General features: G+C 45.9%; 2 protein-coding genes across 3 annotated transcripts in view; one reads left to right on the top strand and one right to left on the bottom strand.

The window, feature by feature from the left end:
* Window positions 1–20111, bottom strand: part of LOC131105462 (ceramide transfer protein-like) — a 45368-nt gene extending 25257 nt beyond the window's left edge. Inside the window, exons 1-2 of one of the 2 annotated variants that reach the window (XM_058053608.1) lie at window positions 19988–20111; window positions 2462–2581 (exon numbers count right to left, since the gene is read on the bottom strand). The gene's annotated coding sequence lies outside the window, so the exon portion shown is untranslated. The remainder of the gene's footprint in view (window positions 1–2461; window positions 2582–19987) is intronic. The other variant, XM_058053604.1, reaches the window with a different exon arrangement.
* On the top strand, window positions 166–24863 carry LOC131105454 (synaptic vesicle glycoprotein 2C-like). The gene is made up of 13 exons (XM_058053590.1): window positions 166–333; window positions 6074–6891; window positions 11702–11882; window positions 12067–12218; window positions 16821–16954; window positions 17037–17126; window positions 17205–17315; window positions 17557–17645; window positions 17756–17920; window positions 18458–18591; window positions 20183–20386; window positions 20505–20664; window positions 21635–24863. Exons 2-13 carry the CDS (start codon window positions 6288–6290, stop codon window positions 21816–21818), a joined length of 2208 nt encoding a protein of 735 aa, XP_057909573.1. The 5' UTR covers window positions 166–333; window positions 6074–6287; the 3' UTR covers window positions 21819–24863.
* The last annotated feature ends 66 nt before the right edge of the window (window positions 24864–24929 follow it).

The following is a 24929-nucleotide window of genomic DNA, read 5'->3' on the forward strand; positions in this document are numbered from 1 at the left end:
CACTAGTCCCACTGTGGTAGACGCCGTAGCATTACACTTCCATGCACCCCCCCACCCACCCCCATCCATCCCGCCTACCTCCTTCCTTCCCTCCCTCCCTGCCTCCCTCCCTCCCTTCTCAACCTCCCTCCTCCCCCAGCGCCTCACTCACACTTCCCACCTCCGGCAGCCAGCAGCCTCTCTCTCGCCCTCCTGCTCTTGCTGGACTGCAGCATCAAGTAGCAGCAGCAGAAACATCACGGCGGCGGCAGCGGTGGCGGCGGCGTCGGCGTGCCTGCAGGAGCTCACACATGTCCCCACGCTTTGCTGAGATGCAGTCTCAAAGATAAGACGGTGAGTGCTTCTTTTTTACCACCCCCCCCCACCTCCTCCTCCGTCTGTCTTCTGCAGCATCAACGGCATCCCTGGTGTTCATGCATGGACGGAAGCGAAGACGCCGTGTGCTCAAACTGACAGAAGTTTGCTTCCATGGATGGAAAAGTTGAGTTTGAGCTTGAAAAGTTATTTTATTTCTCAGGCGTGCGGTCGTAGTGGCGCCTCTGTGGAGTGGAGCTGCAGAGGGTGTGTAGGGAGGTGGGGGTGACGGTGGGGGGGGGGGCACATGCAGTCATTATTCAGGAGCGCTCTGCAGCATGAGCGGGAGTCACAGAAGCTCTCGGCGGATTGATGCCTACTGAGCGGGACAGCCCGCAGAAATCCTCAGTGATTACGGGACGCAGGACGCGTTTTTTTATACTCCAAAGTCCTCCGCTGGAAAGTTTGGACCGCGTTCCGGGATGGTTTCCGTTTGGTTGCTTTAGCTGCCGCAGGAGAGCAGGTGGACTGTCCTCCATGCATGAACACGGGTGTCCAAACTTTGAAACGTTGAAACCTCGGCATCAGGGTTGGGGGGCCATGAATGCCACATACTTAGGCCCTTTTTGAAACAGTTTATTATTAGTAGTATTATGATTATTCTCACGTTTTAATTGCATTTTTGAGAGCCTTCACATGCATGAAAAATCACCAAAGTTTATCCAGCGAAAAATTTAATGGGTCCCAAACACAAACTCCCAAAAGTCACTTTTTTTTTTAATTAGCCCCTGCCACCAGTTTCATGGATCGTCGTGGAATAACACGGAATAAAATGCGAGAATTTTCATGTGCGACCTACAATTTTAGAATATAAAATGTCCCTGAGGCTGCACGGTGACGAGTGGTTAGCGCGCAGGCCACACAGCTACGAAACAGGACTTCAATTCCCCTCTCGGCCATCTCTGTGTGGAGTCTGCATGTTCTTCCCGTTTTTCTCCGGGTACTCCTGTTTCCTCCCACATTCCAAAAACATGCTAGGTTAATTGGCCACTCCAAATTGTCCATAGGTATGAATGTGAGTGTGAATGGTTGTTTGTCTATATGTGCCCTGTGATTGGCTGGCCACCAGTCCAGGGTGTACCCCGCCTCTCGCTCTGAAGACAGCTGGGATAGGCTCCAGCATGAAAAATGAATACGTCCCTGAATGTATCCTTTTTAATAATCTAAAACTGAAGCTAACCTATAATCCATCCATCCTTTTTCTATATGATATTTTGCCATCTTCTTTGTGAAAAAGGGTTTGCTCTGCAGAATGAGCAAGCTCAAGGAGGGAAGTTGAGTTCCTGGCTTCTCAATGACCCGGATCGGCTACTGCATCATTTGCTAATAATCCAGCTGTGGCGTCTAACCCGGAAGGACAGCTGGCATTGGCTCCAGCCACCCGCATTGCGGTGTAGAAGACGGATGGATTGATTCAAATGCATGAGAATATTTGAGATTTTGACCAAGAATTGGGGAAAAAAAGAGAAAGAAATGAATGCTACGGTGTTAAGAAATGCCTGAGAGCCAGATGTGGTCATGAAAAGAGCGAAGAGCCACAACTAGCTCTCGAGTCGTATACTGTAGGTCCCCTCCCCGTGCTCCAAACGCTCCAAACACAGAAGTCATGCAACAGGAAAATGATGCCAAAACCACAAAAGCAGCATTTCTCTTGGATCCTGTGGCGCTGATGTCAATGCAGCATTTTTTTTTTTTTACCTTATTCTGTTTTTTAGAGTTTCGTTTTTTTTTTTTTATTACCTTTTTACATTTACACTACCGGTCAAAAGTTTTAGAACGCTTATCAAGAATTGAACACTGTTGTGCAGAAATGGAAGCTGATCAAGCCTTGGCAGGTGGTACAACTCATTCCTAGTTTGGAGTACTTACTTCCTCCTCTGTCTGCATAAAAAGAGTGTTTGGTAGACACTACTGTGTACCCTGGCTAACATCAGCTGAACAGCTTAAAAGTAACGTTAGAATCTCATCGACCCAATCTTGTCTCGTGGCAGCCTCAGTAAATAAGTCATCCACATTATTATTCATTATTAGTATCAACATATTAGTCATTATTAGTATCAACATCACGGTATGCTCTTTTTTCCAACATTTGCTGTATTTTGCTTACCTGTATTTTGAAAACGTGCTGCTTAAGGCCCCCTGGGCCACACTTTGGGCAGCCGTGGTGTCGATGAATCATGGATTTCAGTGCGTCCACAAATGATTCTTATTGGTCGGAAGGAAAAGCCTGTGGATGTGGAAGGGAGATCATTTAGATCATAGATCATTTTACTTATGGAAACGGCTAAAATGCTACTATAGTAACATTAGCAGGCTAACATAGCATGCTAACACGTAGCTCTAATTGTATTTATGATGTCATAAACAGGTTTTCTGTGCTCAAACTACAAAAATAAACTACAAATTCTACATGGCAGAAAATAATTTCACGTTTTCGGGTCCCAAATTGTACGATTTACACTACAGGTGTCCAAAGTTCAGCCCGAATGCCCGCATTTAATTTTTTTATTGGCCCAAACCGACGAGTAGGTTACAAGCAATAATTATACGAAAACCAGACCAGGTAGGACTGAGCTGCATTGGACTAGAAAGGTTCATATGGAAAGGTTTGGGGCGCCGCTGGTGTACACTGACGTAGCCTGTTGGGTGGATTGTTGGACCCGAGTGGTCCGGTTGTGTCAACGATACAAAATCAGTGACGAGTCAAGAGTAGCCGTGAAGCGTTCCTACGTAAAGCGATCGTCAAGCGATGTATTTGACACAAAGCTGCAGCAGCGTCTCTGCCAGGCTTGTGGAGCATCTGCAGCAGAGCTTTGGCGTGTTGTTTTATTCGCACGATGCGCATTAGCCAACGCTCACTGCGGCCATCTGTGGGCGCCGCAGCGAGCCTGCAGGGCCCTCGCAAAACAAAAAAAAAAGGGTCACTCCATATTGTCAGCCCGCATGTCGCATGCATGCATGCATGCATGACGTATCGCATGGACGCCATTGATGAAAACGATATCAGCAGCGATGAACCCTTTTCATGGAGTACAGCGTACGTCTCCTCGCCGCTGGTCGGTGATTAATGAATGTGGCGCCGCGCCGTCAGCGGGCCGTGACAGCGCCTTGCCGAGGAAACGCTTTCTTCCCTGCTGATTCGGAGCTTGCGGAAATTTCTGCTGATTGCCAAAATCGCACCCCGAAACAACTCGGAATAACCCCAAACAGAACGAGGGGGTGAAATACATACATTAAAAAAGTAATGAAGGTTTGTCATCGGCCTATCACCGATGACAAAAACGTCAAGCAGCGAGGAATGTCGACGTGATGACTTTGAAATTGTTGAGATGGGAAGCAAAGGAGGCAGAGACGGATGGCAGAAGGAAGGCCACACGTCAGGAAAAGCGTGAAGTGAATGGAGAGTAGGAATTATGCGGCGCCTTTATTCACCTTCTCTCCATTCTTAAAAACTTCTCTCTGATTGGCTCTTTTTCCACATAGGGAAGTCTCTTGATGAATTGAAAGTGTGGCACCAAAAAGTCATTTTTTTAGACTGTTTTAACAATTTAAAAAAATGAAAATGGCCCCCACGTCCTTTGATTGTTGAGTATGTGGCCCTTGCTGCCCCCCGGAGGAGCCCCATCCGTGCAAACGGGGCCGCCGGAGCACAAAGTAACCCCGCAAGGCATTGCACCGTACGCTCACGGTGAGGGTCAAGCCCGCCTTCTGGCATCACCCAAAACGCGCTGTAGAAAGTTAGTTATGAGCCATTTCCCGCTTCATTTGGCTGCTGCAATGCAGCAAACTCCTCCTGCTAGCCCCCCGGGCGCCGGCGTTCAAATGACTGATCCCAACTGATGTTTTATCTCATCCCGCCGAGCAGAGGTGAGCGGAGACGCCATACATCAACCTGCCAGCGTCTATTTGGCCACTTAACCCAACGTCTGCAGCCCTTTGCTACGGGGGATGCAAATACACAAGGGTGCCGGCGTTAAAGGTGGAAAAGATGGATTTTTAGAAGCTCCGCAAGCCGACTATTCATTCTCAGTGTGTGCGTAAATGACAAGCGTACACGTAGTCCAGTCTACGCATTCTACATTTACACATACACTTTTACTATGCAGCAAGGCTCTTCAACGCACACGTTAAAAAGCTTATTTCATACCATGCTACAGTATATTTACCATCTTATTTCATACTCCATACATTTTCTATACTGCTTATTCTCATTGGAGTTGAGGGGGTATGCTGGAGCCTATCCCAGCTGCGGAACCCTGGACTGGTCGCGGAGCCACTCACAGTTTCCCGATCTCCTGACTGTGTGGCTAACATGCTAGACATAGACTTTCTTTATTGTCATTGCACAATAACACAGCAGTGAAATTGCCAACGAAATGTCGTTGCTTGGCTCCCGTGTAATAATAAATAATAAATAATACATAATAATGTGGAGAATAAATAGATGACATCAAATGTGATCAACAATGTACAGCGTAAACAGTAATTTGTACAGATAATTTAAATAATTTTGAATAAATAACGTGCGTGTGGGGCGGCACAGCGGTCTAGTGGTTAGCGCACAGACCTCACAGCTAGGAGGACCAGGGTTCAATTCCACCCTCAGCCATCTCTGTGTGGAGTTTGCATGTTATCCCCGTGCATGCGTGGGTTTTCTCCGGGTACTCCGGTTTCCTCCCACATTCCAAAAACATGCTAGGTTAATTGGCGACTCCAAATTGCCCATAGGTATGAATGTGAGTGTGAATGGTTGTTTGTCTATATGTGCCCTGTGATTGGCTGGCCACCAGTCCAGGGTGTACCCCGCCTCTCGCCCAAAGACAGCTGGGATAGGCTCCAGCACCCCCGCGACCCTTGTGAGGAAAAGCGGAAGAAAATGAATGAATGAATGAATAATAATGTGGAGATGACATCAAATCTGATCAACAATGTACAGCGTAAACAGTAATTTGTACAGATAATTTAAATAATTTTGAATAAACAATGTGCGTGTGGGCAGGTAGAGGGGCTTATTTGGCATTGAACAGTCTGATGGCCAGGGGGAAGTCACTGTCTCTAAACCTGGTTGTTCTACAGCGGATGCTGCAGAGCCTTGCCTTGCAGAGCCTTGTTGCATGCTAACATGCACTCTTAGATACGGTATTTGTCATTTTGTGTCTTTGGTGCGTGTGGCGTTCACAGTCGAGTTAAAGCTATCGGAGTTTAAGTGCATGCGGACCAAGACGGCTTGAGAGATGGGTTAGTGATTGGTGCATACAAACCAAAAGAAGCGCACAAGACACAGCACAGTACCTTTTTCTTGTGTGAACGCACTCTAACACCGTCCAATGATATCAGTCGATATCATTGGACATTCCAACCTGTCATCTTGAGAGATTGACAGAATGTAGATTTAGTGTTACCCACTCAAATGTCCCCTGCTTCACACACAGCGTGTAATTGCCCCGTCACCGGCAGAGTTACTAAAGGGTCTTTCGGTGCGGTGAGGGGGCGGGGACAGGCGACAGGGTCTTGATGTTGCTGACAGGTCTCTGATGAGACCACTCGCTCACACGAGGCTGAAATGTGTTCCCGGTTCATGGAGTCATGGAGCCGAAATGAATGAGCTTTGACGCACGAGAGACGTGAGCTTGTACAAGTGCGCCATGTTAAAACCTAAAATACCTCCAATGTGTTCGCCTAACTCTTAGTGACGCGTCTTCTCCTTGTGTTCCTGCAGGCTGACGGCCTCGTCTGCTCGGCTCTTGCAGGACTGATCAGCTGCCTCCTTCCCGGCCGCTCCCGCTAGATGGGGTTCGACCTACGCACTTAATTAAAAGTGTCCCGGCAGCCTGAGCGGCGTACCCGGCTGTTGGTGATTTGACGCAATAAAGTACCCAGAGCTGGAATAGGCTGGTTCCAGACATTTAGTGCTTAGCTTTGTCTGTGTCAAGATGAATGAAACGCACAACAACAGGACTTCCCTGGTCAAAGGCGCCAAGGACATCGCCAAGGAGGCCAAGAGGCAAGCTGCCAAGAACTTCAGCAAGGCAGTAGACCGTGCCTCCGATGAATACTCAACCCATCGAAGCTACAATCGATTCCAGAACGAGGACGAGGAGGACTACAATTCCTACGAACAGCCTGGTGGCCGATACGATGAAAACGCAGCCAACGACGAGGAGGACGCGGCGTCCAGCGATGCCACGGAGGGCCACGATGACGAAGACGAGATCTACGAAGGGGAGTACCAAGGTGTGCCCGCCTGCCAGGACGGTAAGGCCCAGGACAGACAGCTGGCTCTGGGCCAGCCTGCGAGCGACAGCCTGAAGAGCCACAAGGAGTTGGAAAACGAGAGGCAGGCCGACGAGGAGGAGCTGGCGCAACAATATGAGCTCATCATGCAGGAGTGCGGCCATGGGAGGTTCCAGTGGCAGCTCTTCTTCGTGCTCGGCTTGGCGCTCATGTCGGACGGCGTGGAGGTGTTCGTGGTGGGATTCGTGCTGCCCAGCGCCGAGACCGACATGTGCGTCCCCAACTCCGGTGCAGGATGGCTCGGTAAGGGAAACGTGATTCTTCCCGATTGGTATGTCAGAAGTGAATAATAAGCACACTTTACGACATAAGAACTCAAATACTTGCACCAGGGGGGTAGCAAAGGGGCAAAGAACAATTATTTGAAGTGTATGAGAAGGCGACAAAGTTCTTTTTTTAGCAAGCCGAGAACCAATGTTGCAACATTTTAAAGTTTTTGCAGAGGTAGATGAAGCTGCTGGATGCTGACCACGACTCATGATAGTTCAGCTAACAAAAACCACCTCAGGAAGTTGCCCACCACCATTTTTGAAGAAACCCCATCGGGGTTTGCTTTGGTTGATCATGCGCCCGGCGGCCATAGCAGACTTAGTTGTTAATTGAAATTCATCCATTCATTTTCTGCCGCTTTTCCTCACGAGGGTCGCGGGGGGTGCTGGAGCCTATCCCAGCTGTCTTCGGGCGAGAGGCGGGGTACACCCTGGACTGGTTGCCAGCCAATCACAGGGCACATATAGACAAACAACCATTCACACTCACATTCATACCTATGGACAATTTGGAGTCGCCAATTAACCTAGCATGTTTTTGGAATGTGGGAGGAAACCGGAGTACCCGGAGAAAACCCACGCATGCACGGGGAGAACATGCAAACTCCACACAGAGATGGCCGAGGGTGAAGGGTGGAATTGAACCCTAGTCTCCTAGCTGTGAGGTCTGCGCGCTAACCACTCGACCGCCGTGCCGCTTAATTGAAATTAAAAAATAAAAAATATCTCAATGCCACCATCGGCTGAATTTTTTACAGTTACAAAAGAAACTGATAAAAAGTGTACTTTTTGGAATGAATTGTACCCATCATCTACTATCCTTATAAGAGACGTGAACTCAGTGCTTTCCCAAATCAGATATGATGATTTCACTCCTTCTTCCGTCCTTTTTCATGGGGACTTGCAACAGCCATGTAGCCACAGGTTGAGTGCACTACATTTCGCCGTACTTCTCAGTGTGAGTGCACTTAAAGTGTACGCCAATTGAGACAGCCAATACACGATAGATAGTGAGCGGTAGCGTCGAGTCACGAAAACGTTGTTGGTGGCACATGGAACACAGTCACCAGTAATCTCATTGCTTGTGGTTGTCATGGCACCAGGTATTTTGGATACACGAGTAGGAGGTGCGTTAAGTACAATGGAACACTTCCACTCTTGTTTATGAGGTCCAACAATATCACAACTGATACCTCAGAGAGCATCAGTCAAAGCCCGGCGTCGGATGTCGTGAGACGTGCGTGCAGGTGTACCTAATGTTGCGGCCCTAATGTTGCGAGGTGGTTTGTATTAATCATTCCCATCCACCCGTGAGTCATCTCGCAGCGGGTAGACGACAGGGGGAGAGAAGAAGAGAATGAGTCATATACATGGCCAACTCACACATAAATGTGTGTATGCTAAATAAACAAAGACTCATTGAAAAGAATCGCTCTATAAATAGACTCAATTGCAGGATAATTTACTGTACTGGAGTGGGGATGCGTTCACAGACCTCCTGTTGTTTCCCCTGCCTTTGATCTTCCACCATAGCGGTTTCTACACACACCACGATACAATCAATGCCATCGCTCCTCCTGCCAGTTATTAATGATAACCTGCGCTCTCCACCATCAAAATACACACAACTCCTCTGAAGAGTCGACAAGTTGCGCTGTGGTGCAGAGCAGCACGAGTGCACCCTGTGCGGACGGAACATTGTAGATTAAAAGTGGATGATAGCTAGGGCAGGTGTTGCTGTAATTAACGTTGAAGGAATGGCGTTTTCTCCTCGGGGGAGTTTGTCTCATTCATTCGCTGCCAAAACGCTCCTGTCAATCACAGGCCCTCCTCTGGGGATCGTCTCCTATCTGTGCAGATCCTCATGTCCTCAATGAGGAAATTAGCGTCTCGTCTCGCTCGCTTCTCCTCCTACTCCTCCTCTCGTGCATGCCAGGAGAGAGAACACGGTGCAAAGGTGTCAAGACGGAGTTGGGCTTAAATAGGAAGTAGACATCAGCGAGCGTGGAGACGATTTAAGCGTTAGCGGGAGTAATCCCCCCGGAGAAGAAGCTGTGCGGTGTTGCGGTGAAAGGAGTAAAGTCTGGGTTGTTTTCAGCTGGTTCCCCAGTGCAGAAAGAAAACATCTAGTCTGATTCTGTGTTCTCCTACGCCCCTCTGATACAGTATTTGAGCCCACCCACGTTAGTGTAATCCTGCTACAACAACCTTGTCTGATATGTCAGTTTTGGTACAGTTTGCGTTATTCATGAATAATGAAAAAACGTGCATATTTGTAATTCTTTATCATTTTAAATATGGGTTTTTGACATTATTAGAGACCTGTAGACATGATATAACAACCCTACAGTCACTTTTACACGCCAATCAATACAAAGACATAAGGCAGACGCTGCTAGCATAGCAAGCTAACGGGGCTCCTGAGTTAGCCTCTCAAATTTACATATTCAAAAACTTAGTGTTTCAAATTGAGTGGGGAAAGAAGGACAAAGAGGCCCAAAACGTACCACTTCCACACTTTTTTTCCATGCAGTGTGAAAAGTAATGTCATCTAACCTCATGTCTCATAACATTACTAATGCTTAATGACCACAATACTATATATAACTGGCCATTGTTGGTCATGATTAATTAATTCATACATTAAAAAAAAACATGATAAATTGAGTGAGCAATAATGCGATATAGCGAGGGACGTCTAGAAGTCAAAAATCCATGGCATGCAATGAGCGCATAATGAAGATTTACACAAAATTAACAAATGCGATCGCTCCTCTGGCAAGTAATGAATGACAGCCGCCACCTTCCACAGTTTAAATAATTACAGCAACTCTAAATGTGACTATATGAATAATCCACAAAGTCAGGGAAATTGTAGCAACAGACGTGACGGCACAAGAAAAAGGGCAAGGTGGCCCACCCAGAACCCTGTAAGAAGTTCTTGGCGATCGTCAGACTTAAAAACCTCCACTGTGCTTCATTCTTTATGAAGATGTTGCCAAATGTTGCAGAAGTCACTTCCTTTTAATGCTCCGTCTTTCATTTCCAATAAAGCTAATGCTTGTTTCAATGCTTTGACCTTTTCTTGAACCCTTAGCAAATAACAAATCCAATCTCAAGAAGAGTCCTACCGTCCCCGCCCCCCACTCCCTTTATTACACATCCTAACTCAACGTGAGGGGAGCCATAAAACAAATGAGCCGGCGCACCCAGATAGAGCGTCACGTGTGTTCGGGGGAGCACATTGTTTGCATGCACACCCATCTTAAGATGTCACCCCATTTGTCGCGAATGCGGCACTTTCTGATGTCCGCCGGCTCGCTCTTTATGTCCCGCCGCCGGTCGGACGGCCTCCTCTGCAGTGGCGAGCTAGCAGCTGTCGCCGGGGTAATGAATCGCTCGCTCTCAGCGTGGTGTCTGTGCTGCTCGATAAGAGCCTTTACTTTTAGCCTATCTGTCCCATCACCTCAAACACGGCCCAAGAAAAGAGACGCCCTCCTCAAACCGTCACCGTGCACCTCCTCCCGCTTCCAAAGACATTAGCATTTTTATTAGCACGACACAGCGTTATTTACTAGCCTGACAACAGACCTATCCCGTGCCCGCTACCTTTTCCCAGGAAGAGAAATGACCATGACTTCCTGTAGCCGCAGTAAGATAACGATTTTTTTGAAAGCAGGAGCGTGAGGTCAAAGATGGCAGCACGCATGCTTCAAAAAATATCAGGCGACAGATGTCAGCCGTTCTTATAGTAAAAGATGGATGACTATTTCGGGCCCCCAACTTTTTTTGACCCACCCAACGATGTAATGTGTCTTATTTATTATGTATAAGACAGTAACATTCATTCATTCAATTTCTACCGCTTTTTCCTCACGAGGGTCGCGGGGGTACTGAAGCCTATCCCAGCTGACTGCGGGCGAGAGGCGGGGTACACCCTGGACTGGTTGCCAGCCAATCACAGGGCACATATAGACAAACAACCATTCACACTCACATTCATACCTATGGACAATTTGGAGTCACCAATTAACCTAGCATGTTTTTGGAATGTGGGAGGAAACTGGAGTACCCGGAGAAAGGAAAACCCACGCATGCACGGGGAGAACAAAGAACTAATTCCACACAGAGATGGCCGACGGTGGAATTGAACCCTGGTCTCCTAGCTGTGAGGTCTGCGTGCTAACCACTCAACCGCCGTGCCGCCCCGTTTAGAACATACATCCATTCATTCATTTTCTACCGCTTATCCTCACGAGATTCGTGGGTGTGCTGGAGCCTATCTCAACTGTTTTCGGGCGAGAGGACTGGACTGGACACCCTGAACTGGTGGCCAGCCAATCACAGGGCACATATAGACAAACAACCATTCACACTCACATTCATACCAATTTGGAGTCGCCAATTAACCTAGCATGTTTTTGGAATGTGGGAGGAAACCGGAGTACCCGGAGAAAACCCACGCATGCACGGGGAGAACATGCAAACTCCACACAGAGATGACCGAGGGTGGAATTGAACCCTGGTCTCCTAGCTGTGAGGTCTACGCGCTAACCACTCGACCACTGTGCCGCCCAGACAGTAACAACATCAAATTGAAAATACATCAATCCCTGTTCTGGGTGACAGTTAAAGCTGGAGACCGTCCCGGCTGACTTTGGCCAACTGGAACGTTGTCTAACGAAGTCCTTGCCCCAAAAGTCCAACAGATCCCAGGATCGGTGAGATAATTGAAATGTCAACGCAAAATCATAACCTCCTATTCATTTTCCGGTTGTCTCCAGGCAGCATCGTGTACCTGGGAATGATGTTTGGAGCCTTTTTTTGGGGCGGCCTGTCAGACAGGTTGGGCCGCAAACAGTGCCTCCTGATATCGATGTCGGTCAACGGCTTCTTCGCCTTCCTCTCCTCCTTCGTCCAAGGCTACAGCATGTTCCTTTTCTGCCGCATGCTGTCAGGATTCGGGTGAGTCAATTTCCTTTCAGTCTGCTTGGCAGGCAGCATCCTTGACGAACACTCTATGGTCCGTGACCTTGGCTGATATTTGACTGCCGTGACCCCCAGTTAAACCCTGCACGTACTGAAGCGGCTCAATGAGATACGCAGACCAGCAAGAGTTTACGGAAATTATTTGTGGCTGTATTTGCAGGATTGGCGGCGCCGTACCTATTGTCTTTTCATACTTTGCCGAGGTACTGGCCCGGGAGAAGCGAGGCGAGCACCTGAGCTGGCTTTGCATGTTCTGGATGATCGGAGGGATCTATGCCTCTGCTATGGCGTGGGCCATCATCCCGCACTACGGTGAGTGAGGTTACGACCCAGTCGACGCCCAAATAACTATTCTAATGGCGAGTATTTGGTAATGGTGATGGTTTTATTTCATTTGAACATGCATCAGATTACAATTGAGTGCATCCCATAATCAGTTCCCAGTTCCACATGTCCGAAAGGAGTAGGAAGAAGCAAAGCTTATTAAATCCTACCCCTCCATCTGGTACTTTTACAATCAGTAACTGTTACATTTGTTCACTTCCTGCTTTCCATAATACAGTTTAAGGTTTGTCGTTTTATCGTTGTGCATTGTTTGAGTTCCTTACTCAATCTATTCCATAGTTTGATTCCACATACTGAAATGCTATGGCTTTTTAACGTAGTCCTAGCATATAAGTGTTTCAAATTTAGTTCTTCCCTGAGATCACATTTAGGATCAGAATGAGTCCTGAGAATCATCATTAGATTTGCTTTTACTCACATAAGCAAAATTATGCAATCACCCGTCCATACATTTAGAACAGGAAAGGATGACTAGGCAATAAAACGGTGAGAGGAAAGTGAATAACAAGAGGAGATGGGCAGATGAAAATAAACAACTCCAAACTATGGAAAAGTATAGTATGAGACTGGCAAGAAACCTCTGCAACATAGGCACAAATAAGCACACTTTACAACAAAAGAAATCGAAGACTTGCACCAGGGTAGGGGAAAAGAAAGGTGGAGGTCTTCCAGCCCAAGCCGGCAGCCAGCAATAGCAATTGTAACCATATTTCAGTACGTGCAGTGGACTCCACTTGTCCACCCTGCTGGGATTGAGCGGCGTAGGTGTTGGATCTTGGGTTACCAGCACTGCTATATACTAGCTATTAACCGTTGGAACCTGATCAGCATCACATCATACTGTTCTTTCTTCCAAAATTCATGACAGAAATGAAAGTACTACTCCCAATATATCAGGTACTTTCCTGGGTCAACCTAAAATGTACTAGTGTATAGTAATTTTAATGCCTAATGTCTTAAAGCTATATTTTCGGGAATACAATGTCGCAATGCTGCAAACAGAAATGGAGCGTGCAGAAGATGATGCTCCGTGCCTGCCGCAGAGATGCCAATAAAAAGCAACATGTGAGATCATTTGCAAATATTTCCCGCCTTTCTCTTGCAGCCTCGGGCAGGCATGCAAACAAAAAGCAGGTCACCAGGGACTGAATATCAGCAGGAGCGCACCCATTGACTGAGCATGAGTGTGTATGTTTTGGAAAAACAGTTTCTTGTTGAATGCCCAACTAAGACAATGGATTCAGGAATCAAACTCTATGCAGCCAACGGACAGCACACAACTATGCACCCAACGGAAGTCCATTCTGTCAAAATGAGGAAGAAAAGCAAAGATACGAATCCCCAAATACGGCTTAGGTTAGTTCAGAGACAGGAAATTCCAAGACTGCAGTTTCCAGCCTGTATGTTCTTTCTAGGAAAGGTTGTCGTAGCAACTGATTGCCCGGCAGGACAGTGTCCAATTGATTTCTGTGGAGTGAGTCTTTTCTGAATCAACTGCTCCAAAACACCAACTCACATGAAGCACACCTGAGATTCAACACAAGAGCTGTAGCAAAACAAATTAGCAAAGATGCTGTCATACTGTCATACTCAACGCTAGCCCTAACTACCCCAACCTAAACCCCCGATCCTAACCCGGTGCCAAGTATGGTGATCCAGCATATTTTATATCAGGGGTTTTCAATTACCAGCCGGGCGGTTCTCCTTGAAGTTGGGTCCTCTATCAGTGGCCTGGGAGCTGGAGGGTTCTTAGGATCTTAGCTATTTCTAGTGGAGCCATCCACCCAGCTTGGCGAGTTTCCTGATCAGGAGATCTTCTTTCTGATGTTGCTAGATCAGTGGGTAAGACACAGACATAGTCTTACACATAGACATAGGTAAGACATAGTCATACCCATAGTTTTACCCACTGATCTAGCAACATCAGAAAGAAGATCTTCCGATCAGGAAACTCGCCAAGCTGGGTGGATGGCTCCACTAGAAATAGCTAAGATCCTAAGAACCCTCCAGCTCCCAGGCCTCTGGTAGAGCACCCAAGCTTCAAGGAGATATAACCGCCCGGCTGGTAATTGAAAACCTTTGATATAAAATTTGTGTCCCGACCCAGTAAAGGCTGTGAAACACTGGAGCACTGAATGTTTTTGTCCGTCCGGATTTTTGTTGCGGGGCAGGGTACTAATAAAATCCCCGCTCAAAAAACAAGCATATAACTAACCTTGTACATAACGTGTATCAAGCGTCCGTGAATTAAATGAAATCCGACTGGGGTGCGGCAACTAGAGATTAGAAGGACAAGAGCTGGGTCGAGATGGCGGGCGGGGGCACTTGATTTATGTACCCTTTGTAAGGGATAATGGAAAGGTGAAGGGATACAAAGGAAACAACAACGAGGAAGGGCCGCAGCGAAGCGGCTTTAATGGAACGGCAGAAAGAATGAACGCTGGAAGGCTTTTCGCCGTGCGACTCTATAACGTGCCACGGTGATGAAGTGCCTCGGCCGGGTGGAGCACTTATCTGGGGAGTCATAAGACAAACACTTGAGGAAATAGACGCCGGGTTCCGGAACAAAACTAAACTTATAGAAGGGATGTGACAATAAAGATTATGAGGAGGGAATACGTGCGTTGAATCAAGATGGACTGGTTCTATGTGCACATGTAGACAGAAATTCTGGATGATGGGTTCACCCCCACAAAACTTCGTCTGCAGACGGTGAAGCACACAGGAAGTAACAGGTGGCGCACACACCTCCGAACCACAAGGCCTTTTCATCCCATCAAAGATGGGGGCATTTATTGGACAGAAGATGGATAAAAACATTCATTCATTTTCTCCCGCTCATCCTCATGAGGGTCGCGGGGGTGCTGGAGCCTATCCCAGCTGTCTTCAGGCGAGAGGCGGGGTACACCCTGGACTGGTGGCCAGCCAATCACAGGGCACATATAGACAAACAACCATTCACACTCACATCATACCTATGGACAATTTGGAGTCGCTAATTAACCTAGCATGTTTTTGGAATGTGGGAGGAAAAGGGAGTACCCGGAGAAAACCCACGCATGCACGGGGAGAACATGCAAACTCCACACAGAGATGGCCGAGGGTGGAATTGAACTGGGGTCTCCTAGCTGTGATGCCTGTGCGCAAACCACTAAGCCTGGATAAAAAAAATGACCTTTTAAAAAAGGGTGTACATTTTTCTACACCGTTAATATGTCCAAAAGTGATCATGGAAACATCGCTTTGTCTTTCGTAACAAAGTATACTCAGCGGGCGGCAGAGGTCAGTTGATTAGACGCCACTTTTTTTGTTCCCTGTAAGAAGCAGTGGTTTGTGGGTAATAGGTTTCGCCGCAGTGCTCTTTACATTGACTGGCGAGTAAAGGCCAGATGTGTGTGTGTGTGTATGTGTGTGTGTCTTTTTTTTTACTCTCCATAACAACTAAAGAAGAAAAAATCAGCTGCTGAAGCCAGTCTAAAATGTATGTGTTTGTCGCAGTGTAAGGAAGATTTGTCTGGATGCTCTCCTTCGTGTGTGTGTGTGTGTCGGAGGCGTTCCCACTCACTGTAGAGCAGTGACATAAATCATGTTGAGTATCGAAACCAGTCAGCCATCGCCGCCGGTCCATTATAGCTGTAATCCTCCTAATGAGCTTTTTACCGGACCACGCTGAAGGAAGCTCGCCTTCAAACACGCTCATGTCCTCTTCACCTTAACACAGGGGTGTCCAAACATTTTCCAGCAAGGTCCCCATAGTGAAAAATGAAAGGATGCAACTTTGACGCTTTGATATTTTGTACACTAAGTATGCTAACTATGCTAAGAAGTGATACAAGGTGGAAAAAGGCATGCACGCCGACTGTGTTGCCTGTCCTATTATTTCCAAACAAATACACCACTAGGTGGTGCTGTTATTGTTTTACCATCCACAAGTGGAAATTCTGGGCGGCAAGGCGGTTGAAGTGGTTAGCGCGGCAGACCTCATAGCTAGGAGACCAGAGTTCAATTCCACCCTCGGCCATCTCTGTGTGGAGTTTGCATGTTCTCCCCTTGCATGCGTGGTGTGCCCTGTGACAGTCCAGTGTGTACCCCGCCTCTCGCCCGAAGACAGCTGGGATAGGCTCCAGCACCCCCCGCGACCCTCATGAGGAAAAGCGGTATTCATTCATAAATGAATGAATGAAAGTGGAAATTCTGCGCTCAGTAAAACACCTGACTGTAACTTGAGGGCATTTAGCCGAATCACCACCAAATTTGGTACACACATTTCGGCAACCGACATGCAAGTGTGTTTACATTTAAGCCAGATTGGTTGAAAAATATGGCCGCCATCAAGCAAAACGTAGCAACTAACTTTGAGCATTTAACTAATGATTCTAAAACATGCACCAACACGATTTGTTCACATGATTACATACGGAATAAGGAGGGGAAAAATATGGAAATGACATGACTAGAACCGCAATTGTGCACATTAATCAATGATGTATCATCCTTCCAATAATGAATAACGGGGAGAAACTGAACTGATCTGATGTCTGGTGTTAATTTGACGCCTTCTGTGTGCAGGTTGGAGTTTCAGCATGGGTTCCGCCTACCAGTTCCACAGCTGGCGAGTGTTTGTTGTGGTGTGCGCGCTGCCCTGCGTCTCAGCGGTGGTGGCGCTCACGTTCATGCCCGAAAGCCCTCGCTTCTTCTTACAGGTGAGAGAGCCACACTGGCCACACCCACCACACACATGTAACGATAGTTAGGACGGCAATGCTGCCCGGCTCTTTCGTCTAGATGGGCAAACATGACGAGGCCTGGATGGTCCTCAAACACATCCACGACACCAACATGCGAGCCCGCGGAGAGCCCGAGAGAGTCTTTACCGTGAGTCCACGCCGCGTCAGGGGGCGCCCCCTTGGGGCTAGTGCGCCAGTGGTAATTAACGTCTCACCTCGGCTGCAGGTCAACCGCATAAAGATCCCCAAGCAGCTGGACGAGCTGGTGGAGATGCAGAGCGAGTCGACCCACCCGGTCCTCAAAGTTCTCTTCAAAGTAAAGGCAGAACTGCGGGGGGTGAGTTTGTGTCTCAATGCATAACATTTATGCTGGACATGCATCAAGTTGGCAGGTGAAAAATGGCAACAATGTACATTTTGCACTGTTGGATCTTAAGGAAGTTCTCAGTAGAACTTCAAAAAATACAAAAACTGGGACTGAGACAAAAAACATTATGAGTAAGCATAAATGAAAGTAATTTAGTGTCATGTATTTAAACTGTCGTGATCTCCTGATGACAATGATTCTTTTCAAACAGATCTGGTCCACTTTCATGAGGTGCTTCGACTACCCTGTGAAGGACAACACTAAGAAGCTGGCAGCGGTTTGGTTGACACTCTCGTTCGGGTAAGCGTCCGCGTCCCGTCTTGTGCCTCTTGTTCGTGTTACGGGGGCATTTACCGAGCATGCTGACGTGGGACTAGATATGTCTAGTATCTCAAAACCGGAGTGTGCAGGTACTATGGGCTGTCCGTGTGGTTCCCCGATGTGATCAAGCACCTCCAGGCAGACGAGTACGCCTCCAGGGTGAAGATTCACAACAACGAACGCATCGAGGAATTCACCTTCAACTTCACGCTGGAGAACCAGATCCATAGAAATGGGGTGTTCCTCAATGACAGGTAACAGACATGATCTTGCACTCATTGTTCAGCACGGATTATTATTAATAGCCATATTACACTCAATATTTGGTACTGTCTTACTAGCCGCCTTACACTCACTTTTTGGCACTTTTTTGTCTTTGCAGGGACATTTTTGTGTTTTTTGCTCAGAGCTTTTGTTTGGCATGATTTTTCCCAAGATGAGGAAAAGCGGTAGAAAATGAATGAATGAATGTTTTTTTTTTTCATGAAACAATTCATGGTCGCCATGGACCATATAGCGCTATTTTTCACAACCGCACATCACACACACACTCCTGTCGCTCATATTAATTCTGCTTCCTTTATCTCCGCCTCTACCAGGAAATGAAAAGGCTTATCAACTATGCCTCACGTGTATACATTGTTGTTGGTCACCATCAGTGGAAACACCGCAAGACATTAACAATGACAACACAAAAAAAAAACGCTGACTGTGCCTCAAGAAGGCAAGAAGTCACCCCCCCAACGGCAACATGAACAAACAGAGCCTTGTTAAACCTCTTCTCCATCCAGGTTTATCAGCATGAAATTCAAAGCAGTCTCCTTCATCAACTCCTCCTTCCTCAACTGCTACTTCGAGGACGTCTCCTCCGTGGGGTCCTCCTTCAAGAACTGCACCTTTGTGGACTCCTTCTTTTACAACACAGGTACGTTTGCGCCTGTTCGGCTTCTTCCAAGATCCTATCCGGCTGCCACGAAAATCCAACGCCAATCACATAAGTCTCAATCTCCGACACCACTTTGAGCTTTTCATGTGGTTTGGAGGAGAGAGAAGAGCTTAAAGCGTTTACGGCTTCACTTGCAACAATGCAACTTAGATGGCATCCAACATGTGCGTGCAGGCTGTGTTGCACGAGTGCAGCCCAAACATTCCAGAGCTGCAAGTTGGTGGAGATGTTATAAATGCTCTGAGAGAGAGAGAGCCGGAGCTGAATCAGACCTTGTGGGAGTCTGCATCTGAAAATGATTTCCCTGCAGCACTCAGGAAAATGCTGAACATGGAAACGCAAAAAGGCACATAAGGTTGCCGACAATGCACCGAGGGAAAGCAAGTCTCTTTTGCCCCCCAGCATCATGCCAGCGTGAGATGGTGGAAACAAGAACAGCAGTTTAACCCTTTATCATCTGGCAAGGAATATGTTTTTAAAAATGTAAGTTTCCATTAGCGATTAACATTAAATAAGGTTAAAATGCTCGGTCTTGACATAAAATAGGTTGATTATTGTTTTTTATCATGATTTATCATATTCATATTTTTCTCCAGTCCAAATTTTATTCTGAAAGGACGTGATCATCCTACTCACAACAGTATGGTTCAGGATTTAAAATAAACACATAACTTAAATTAATTATTAATTCATTGAAATTATTTTTTTAATTATCAATTAATTGTTATTTAATTTATTATTATTTAATTATCAATCGTTTTAAATAATGTATTTTAATAATTTATTTAAATTAAGAATTAATTTAAAATATTTTATTTAACTCATCCATGATTTAAATGTATTTTTGGTATGTGAAATACACTACTTTTTAAAATTTACCAGACAGATTTGCACAAAGTATCCCAACCTGAATTTGACTCGGTATCGAACCGGAAACTAAATCAGTGGGATCGCACATTTCTACTGAAAGGGCATTTTCACCCGGAAATGGCAGACCGGAAGAACAATTAGCGCCTAGCTACATAAAGTTAGCTATGTTATTGTTCACATTGTGGCTCTCACGCCAATGTTGTGGCTGCGGTCGTCATTGTACCTCCCCACAAAACCTCAAAAAGTAGGCGGTACATCTTATTCTTGTAAAACTGATAAACTTGTATAATACAGTTGATTAAAATATCGAGGCTGAATTTGGCAGCGGCCATGTTGAATATCAGCTCAGTGTCCGCCATATTAAGGTAATTTAACTTTACCGTTACGCTAGTCAATTCTATGATATAGGAAAGGCTGTTTTCAGATATGATTTTTCAGTTGAATAATTTCAAATGTGTTCCACCTGTCAGGCGAAGTGCAGAAAGACATAAAGTGTCTACGTTACCTCTGCCTCTCAGCCGCTGCACTTTCTTTGTAATCCTATGAAATGGACAATGCGCCACCTGCTGTCGAAAGTGGGCATTACAGCAGCCATAACAGCCGATAAATGACAAAATGACCATTTATAAATGAGAAACTGGTGTACTATTATTCCATTCCGACTAAAAACAAAAGTATGAGAGAAACATTTATCTTGCAGATATTGACGATGCCAAGCTGACAAATTCAAGGGTGATCAACAGCTCCTTCCACCACAACAAGACGGGCTGTCAGATGACCTTTGATGACGACTACAGTGCCTATTGGGTCTACTTCGTCAACTTCCTGGGAACGCTGGCCGTGCTGCCTGGAAACATTGTCTCGGCCCTTCTCATGGACAAAATAGGCCGTCTCAGCATGTTAGGTACGACGTGGCCTTTTTTGCCCGCTAGAAATATAAATAGCATCCCTCGCCGGCTAAATGTCGTCATGTTGGCCTTTGGACATGCGTGACGTCCGAGATGTGACCGTGTGTCCAACAGGGGGCTCCATGGTGCTATCAGGCATCAGCTGCTTCTTCCTGTGGTTCGGCACCAGCGAGTCCATGATGATCTTCATGCTGTGCCTCTACAACGGCCTCAGCATCTCCGCGTGGAACTCCTTGGATGTGGTCACCACGGAGCTCTACCCCACAGACAGGAGGTGGGTCGATTGGTGGGGGTAATGCACGTGGTGAATGGGTTTCAACCCCCTTTATTTTTGCACCATAGCGCCATCTACTGGGTCTGGTGGGTCACTGCCACATTTGGCCCCAATTTAGGTGGACTACTGTAAAAATACTCTTTAAGTATAGCTGGGGCGTTCATTTACCTTATTAGTCACATGACACTCACTGTTCAGCACTGTTTAACTAGCCATATTACACTCTTTCTGTGTACTAATCCGGAAATGGACCTGCACTTGGATTCTGGTAGTCCTCCTACGGGGTCTGCTTGGACCCTGAGAGCCATCCCTGAGAGACACTCCAGTCGGATAATACCAGGTTACACTGGTAGATATCTAATATATGTCACTTATCCCTATAGAAAATAATCGAAATAGAAATAATCTGTTCCAGGGTCAAACTGTGGACATCGTAAAACCTTGGCAAGGTTTGAAATCACAGTTACTTAACTGTCATACAACTGTAAAACAAAGTTAATGGTAGTTTTTGTCATTTATTTTCACAAGCAAGAAAAAAAAATCAATTTCCAAGTGTAAAAAGAAGTTAACCACTGACTACCAGTGCACTAGTAGGGTAAGCCATTTTCAGAAATGTCACATCATATAAATTTTTGGACACCACTGGGACAGAATTAGTGGGACACATCTCCTTGTTGAAGATGCTACTTCTGTTGGTTAGTTAGTTTCACACACAAAAAGCCAAAGAAATATCAAGAACATGTGCAAAGTTCATGGTATGCATGCTGTTTGGGAATGTTTTTTTGTGACATGAGTACTTTTCCACACTGTACTTCCTCCTGAATGCTTGCCATGTAGGTCATTTCTTTATAATAGACCACGCCCCCAGCTACTCTATCAGGTTAAATGACTACATGCGTTATTTGTAGCACGAATGATTGACACCTCCTCTAACAAGGTGTCCAGAGTAATTGAATGTGTGCCTTTGCAGAGGCACCGGCTTCGGCTTCTGCAACGCCATGTGCAAGTTGTCTGCCGTGCTGGGCAACCTGATCTTCGGATCGCTGGTGGGCATCACCAAGGCTATCCCGATCCTTCTGGCATCGTGCGTGTTGGTCGGCGGTGGCCTGGTGGGCCTTCGGCTGCCCGATACTCGGGCCAACGTCCTCATGTGAAGCTGAGCGGTGTGTGTGTGTTGTTTACCAGGCCTACGCTACATTTTGCCGAGCAGCGATGCAAACTCCTTTACCCGCTTTGTCACAAAAGTTTGCTAATTATTTGCACATGATTTGATTATTTGTCGAATTTTGGCTGGGTGTCTCGTTCTCTTCAGAGTTTTGTCGCAAAGTGTCTGAGCATCCTTTCGTTCTGCTTCTGTGCTGCATAACGTAGCTGGATGAAGTCGATTTACACATCAAAGCACATCGGTTGAAACAAGCACCGCACCGCACCTTGCATTGTTTAATGACTGCAGTGTCACACTAAAGCTATTAAGGCAGTGTTTTTCAAGCTTTACTTTCCCTGCAACTCGCACAACCACGTAAGTTGCACACGTCAAATACTGTGACAACTGTCCTTATTTATTGATGTTATTTCATTTCTGCCGCTGTTATGTACGTGTTTTTGCAGTCCAATGAAAAGCATGTACACTATCTCCATGTTAAGCAAGTTTTTCTTTCTATGCCTGTTTTTTTGACCCTGTCGTTTATCTATTGTTTTGTTGCCGTGTGTATTTGTGCAGCCCTCCATCCCACGGATTTAGTCGGATTTCATGCAAAAGATCAATAATACAGCCTTGATAATAAGGTAAGCTGTCCTCCTGTGAACAAAAAACGTCCTAACGTCATCAAATGTGAAGACGGATATACAGTACCATATTGGCCCATGTCGACATGTCAAGCACTGCTGCAAGCACACAAGTAAGCACACACAAACAGGCATACAACCGGTATCCCCTGGTGGGATATACTAAGTCATATGAAACTGACTTTATACTATGGCAAATGTTTTTAAAATTTCCTATGAATTAAATATAAAATAATTCAGAGTAACAGTGGCCTATTTTAAAATGATAATATAGCAAATGTAGCATTTTTAGTGAGGAAAAAAAAGTTATTTTTATGTGCTATTTGCCATTGTTTTGGACATAATCCGGTTTGTGCCGGGAGTATCATCCCAAAACCTCACAAACACACAAAATATGTTACTTTGTACAATAGTATAAATCATGCTGTATTTGTTTCTGAAGCAGGATGTATTTGTTAGGTAGGTTTCTTATTTGGAAAGCAAAATCCATGAGTTAGTCTTTGGGTGTGAGTAAAACATGTTTTGTGTGTTGGGGAGGTTTAGGCATGATATTAACTCCACGAGAGGCTGGCTTTTGCAAAATGAGGCTTACATTGCTGTAAAAAGGTCTAGCGATAAACCCCAATGTGGTTCTTTTTTGTAGAGCCCTCTACGAGAGCCCTCTGCCATTATTCCAGTGTGACCTTTCAACCCTTTTGCTTGGTTTGCAAGAATAACAACGCCGTGTATGTAGACTTTAAAAAAAAAAGGTTGCAGCAGCATCTCTCAATGACAAAAAAAAGTTTACATTTTCTGCTTTTTAACGCAGCAGCGTTGTGAGGCTCTTAACCGCTTCCCCTTGTGTCCGTGTTGTGTTCAAAGACCTCCTGTTGAAAGCTCCTCTTCTGTCTTGCGTCACCTCCCAGATGGGGTCTCTTTCTTTGTGTGGTATTGTCCCCTCCCTCCTAAAACAGCTCTCTAATGTGGAGACTTTCTCTCTCTCTCTCGTTGTCCCAAACTGGAAGCTTTGCTGCTTTGGTGCAACGCTCATCTCTGCATTCTGATAAGATGAAAAGACATTTTTAAAGGGCCGGCGCACCCACAAGACCTGTTAAAGTACAACATAATTGTTGCCAGGATGTTGGTGGACAGTAGTACATATTTTCCTTCCAAAAGTGCACTTTTGGGTCCCCATCATCCACAATGTTTATATGAGACATGAATACACGTCTTTCTCTTTGATGTGTGTTTTAAAGATATTAAAAAAGATGCAGCGCAACCTAAGAATGCACCTTCAGAAAACACCAACAACGTTCAATTTGCATAATGACCTGTATGTATATTATCCAAGCTAAGTTAATAGCATTATGCCCAAGAACTACATTACTGGCGTAGTGACACCTTGCCACAGGTTAGCTTCCAATGTCTCAGGCCACTAGCCAATGATAACGCTACATATTGGAGCTTTTTGTTTTGGAGGCAAGGCTAGGTGTAGCGTCCCTTTTCATGTTTCTATGTGAAATCACCGCAGCCAGGAAGGAAGTTCACAAAATACTCCCAAGTATGACATGTTATCATGAATGTACCTGTTAATGCATGCTCACAACATGGATCGAAAACCAGGAATCCTTTTGGAGATGTTTTAACAGGCATGTCCCATTATGTGTTGCCTCATTTTAGCTGTTTTTATATCTTTAGAATGTGCAGAAAAGAGCAGAGATGTGCGGTCATGTCTGACATGAGGATTGTGGACGATGGGCAAAATTCCACCCAAAAAGTGTACTCGTCCTTGAATTGTCGCCATCACTTTGGCCATGTTGTACTGAGCAGCCAGGTCAGAGGCAGGTGCGCCACTTCCCTACATCGCAGTCAGTGCCATTTACGGATCTTTGGTCATCATCACATTTTGTTTTATTTGACTGGTAGCCATACTGCGCCCGATGCAGAAACAAAACCGCATGGATGCTTTCTTTTCTCAGACTTGAGGATGTGCTGTGTTTTTTATTTTATACCTTGATGGACTCCCTTGCTGACTCAACTTGGGTGAATCCTTTTTCCCGCCATTTTCCTGTCCATATTCAGCTTTGTTGATGAGGATGCTTACTGATGCCACCTCAAAGCCAAACCCCTGCATGGTTGTTACAAAAGTCCTTTTCGTCGTCTGTGATCCGTCCCCTTCCTCTGTGTGCCCCCGCTCTTCTTCCTCTTTCTCTTCCTCCACGGCCGTGAACATGTGATTGATGCCAGGGCTGAAGGATGTCACACACGTATGGTTGACATCATTGTATGTTGTGCTGCTGGTGGATGACTTATTTTAAGAAGAAAAGCTTGAATGGATTACTCTGGTCTTACAAATAAAATGTTTAATTTCAACACCCTTTGGCGCTCTTCTATATTCTCACCAGCAGGTGGCAGTATTGTCAATTCTGTTTTGGTAGAGGTTTTTATGACTACGGCAATAATACTTTTTTTTACTTATTTTCAGGTTGTAGTTTCCCAAA

The sequence above is a fragment of the Doryrhamphus excisus genome, chromosome 2 (genome assembly GCF_030265055.1).
Source record: "Doryrhamphus excisus isolate RoL2022-K1 chromosome 2, RoL_Dexc_1.0, whole genome shotgun sequence".
NCBI lineage: Eukaryota > Metazoa > Chordata > Actinopteri > Syngnathiformes > Syngnathidae > Doryrhamphus > Doryrhamphus excisus.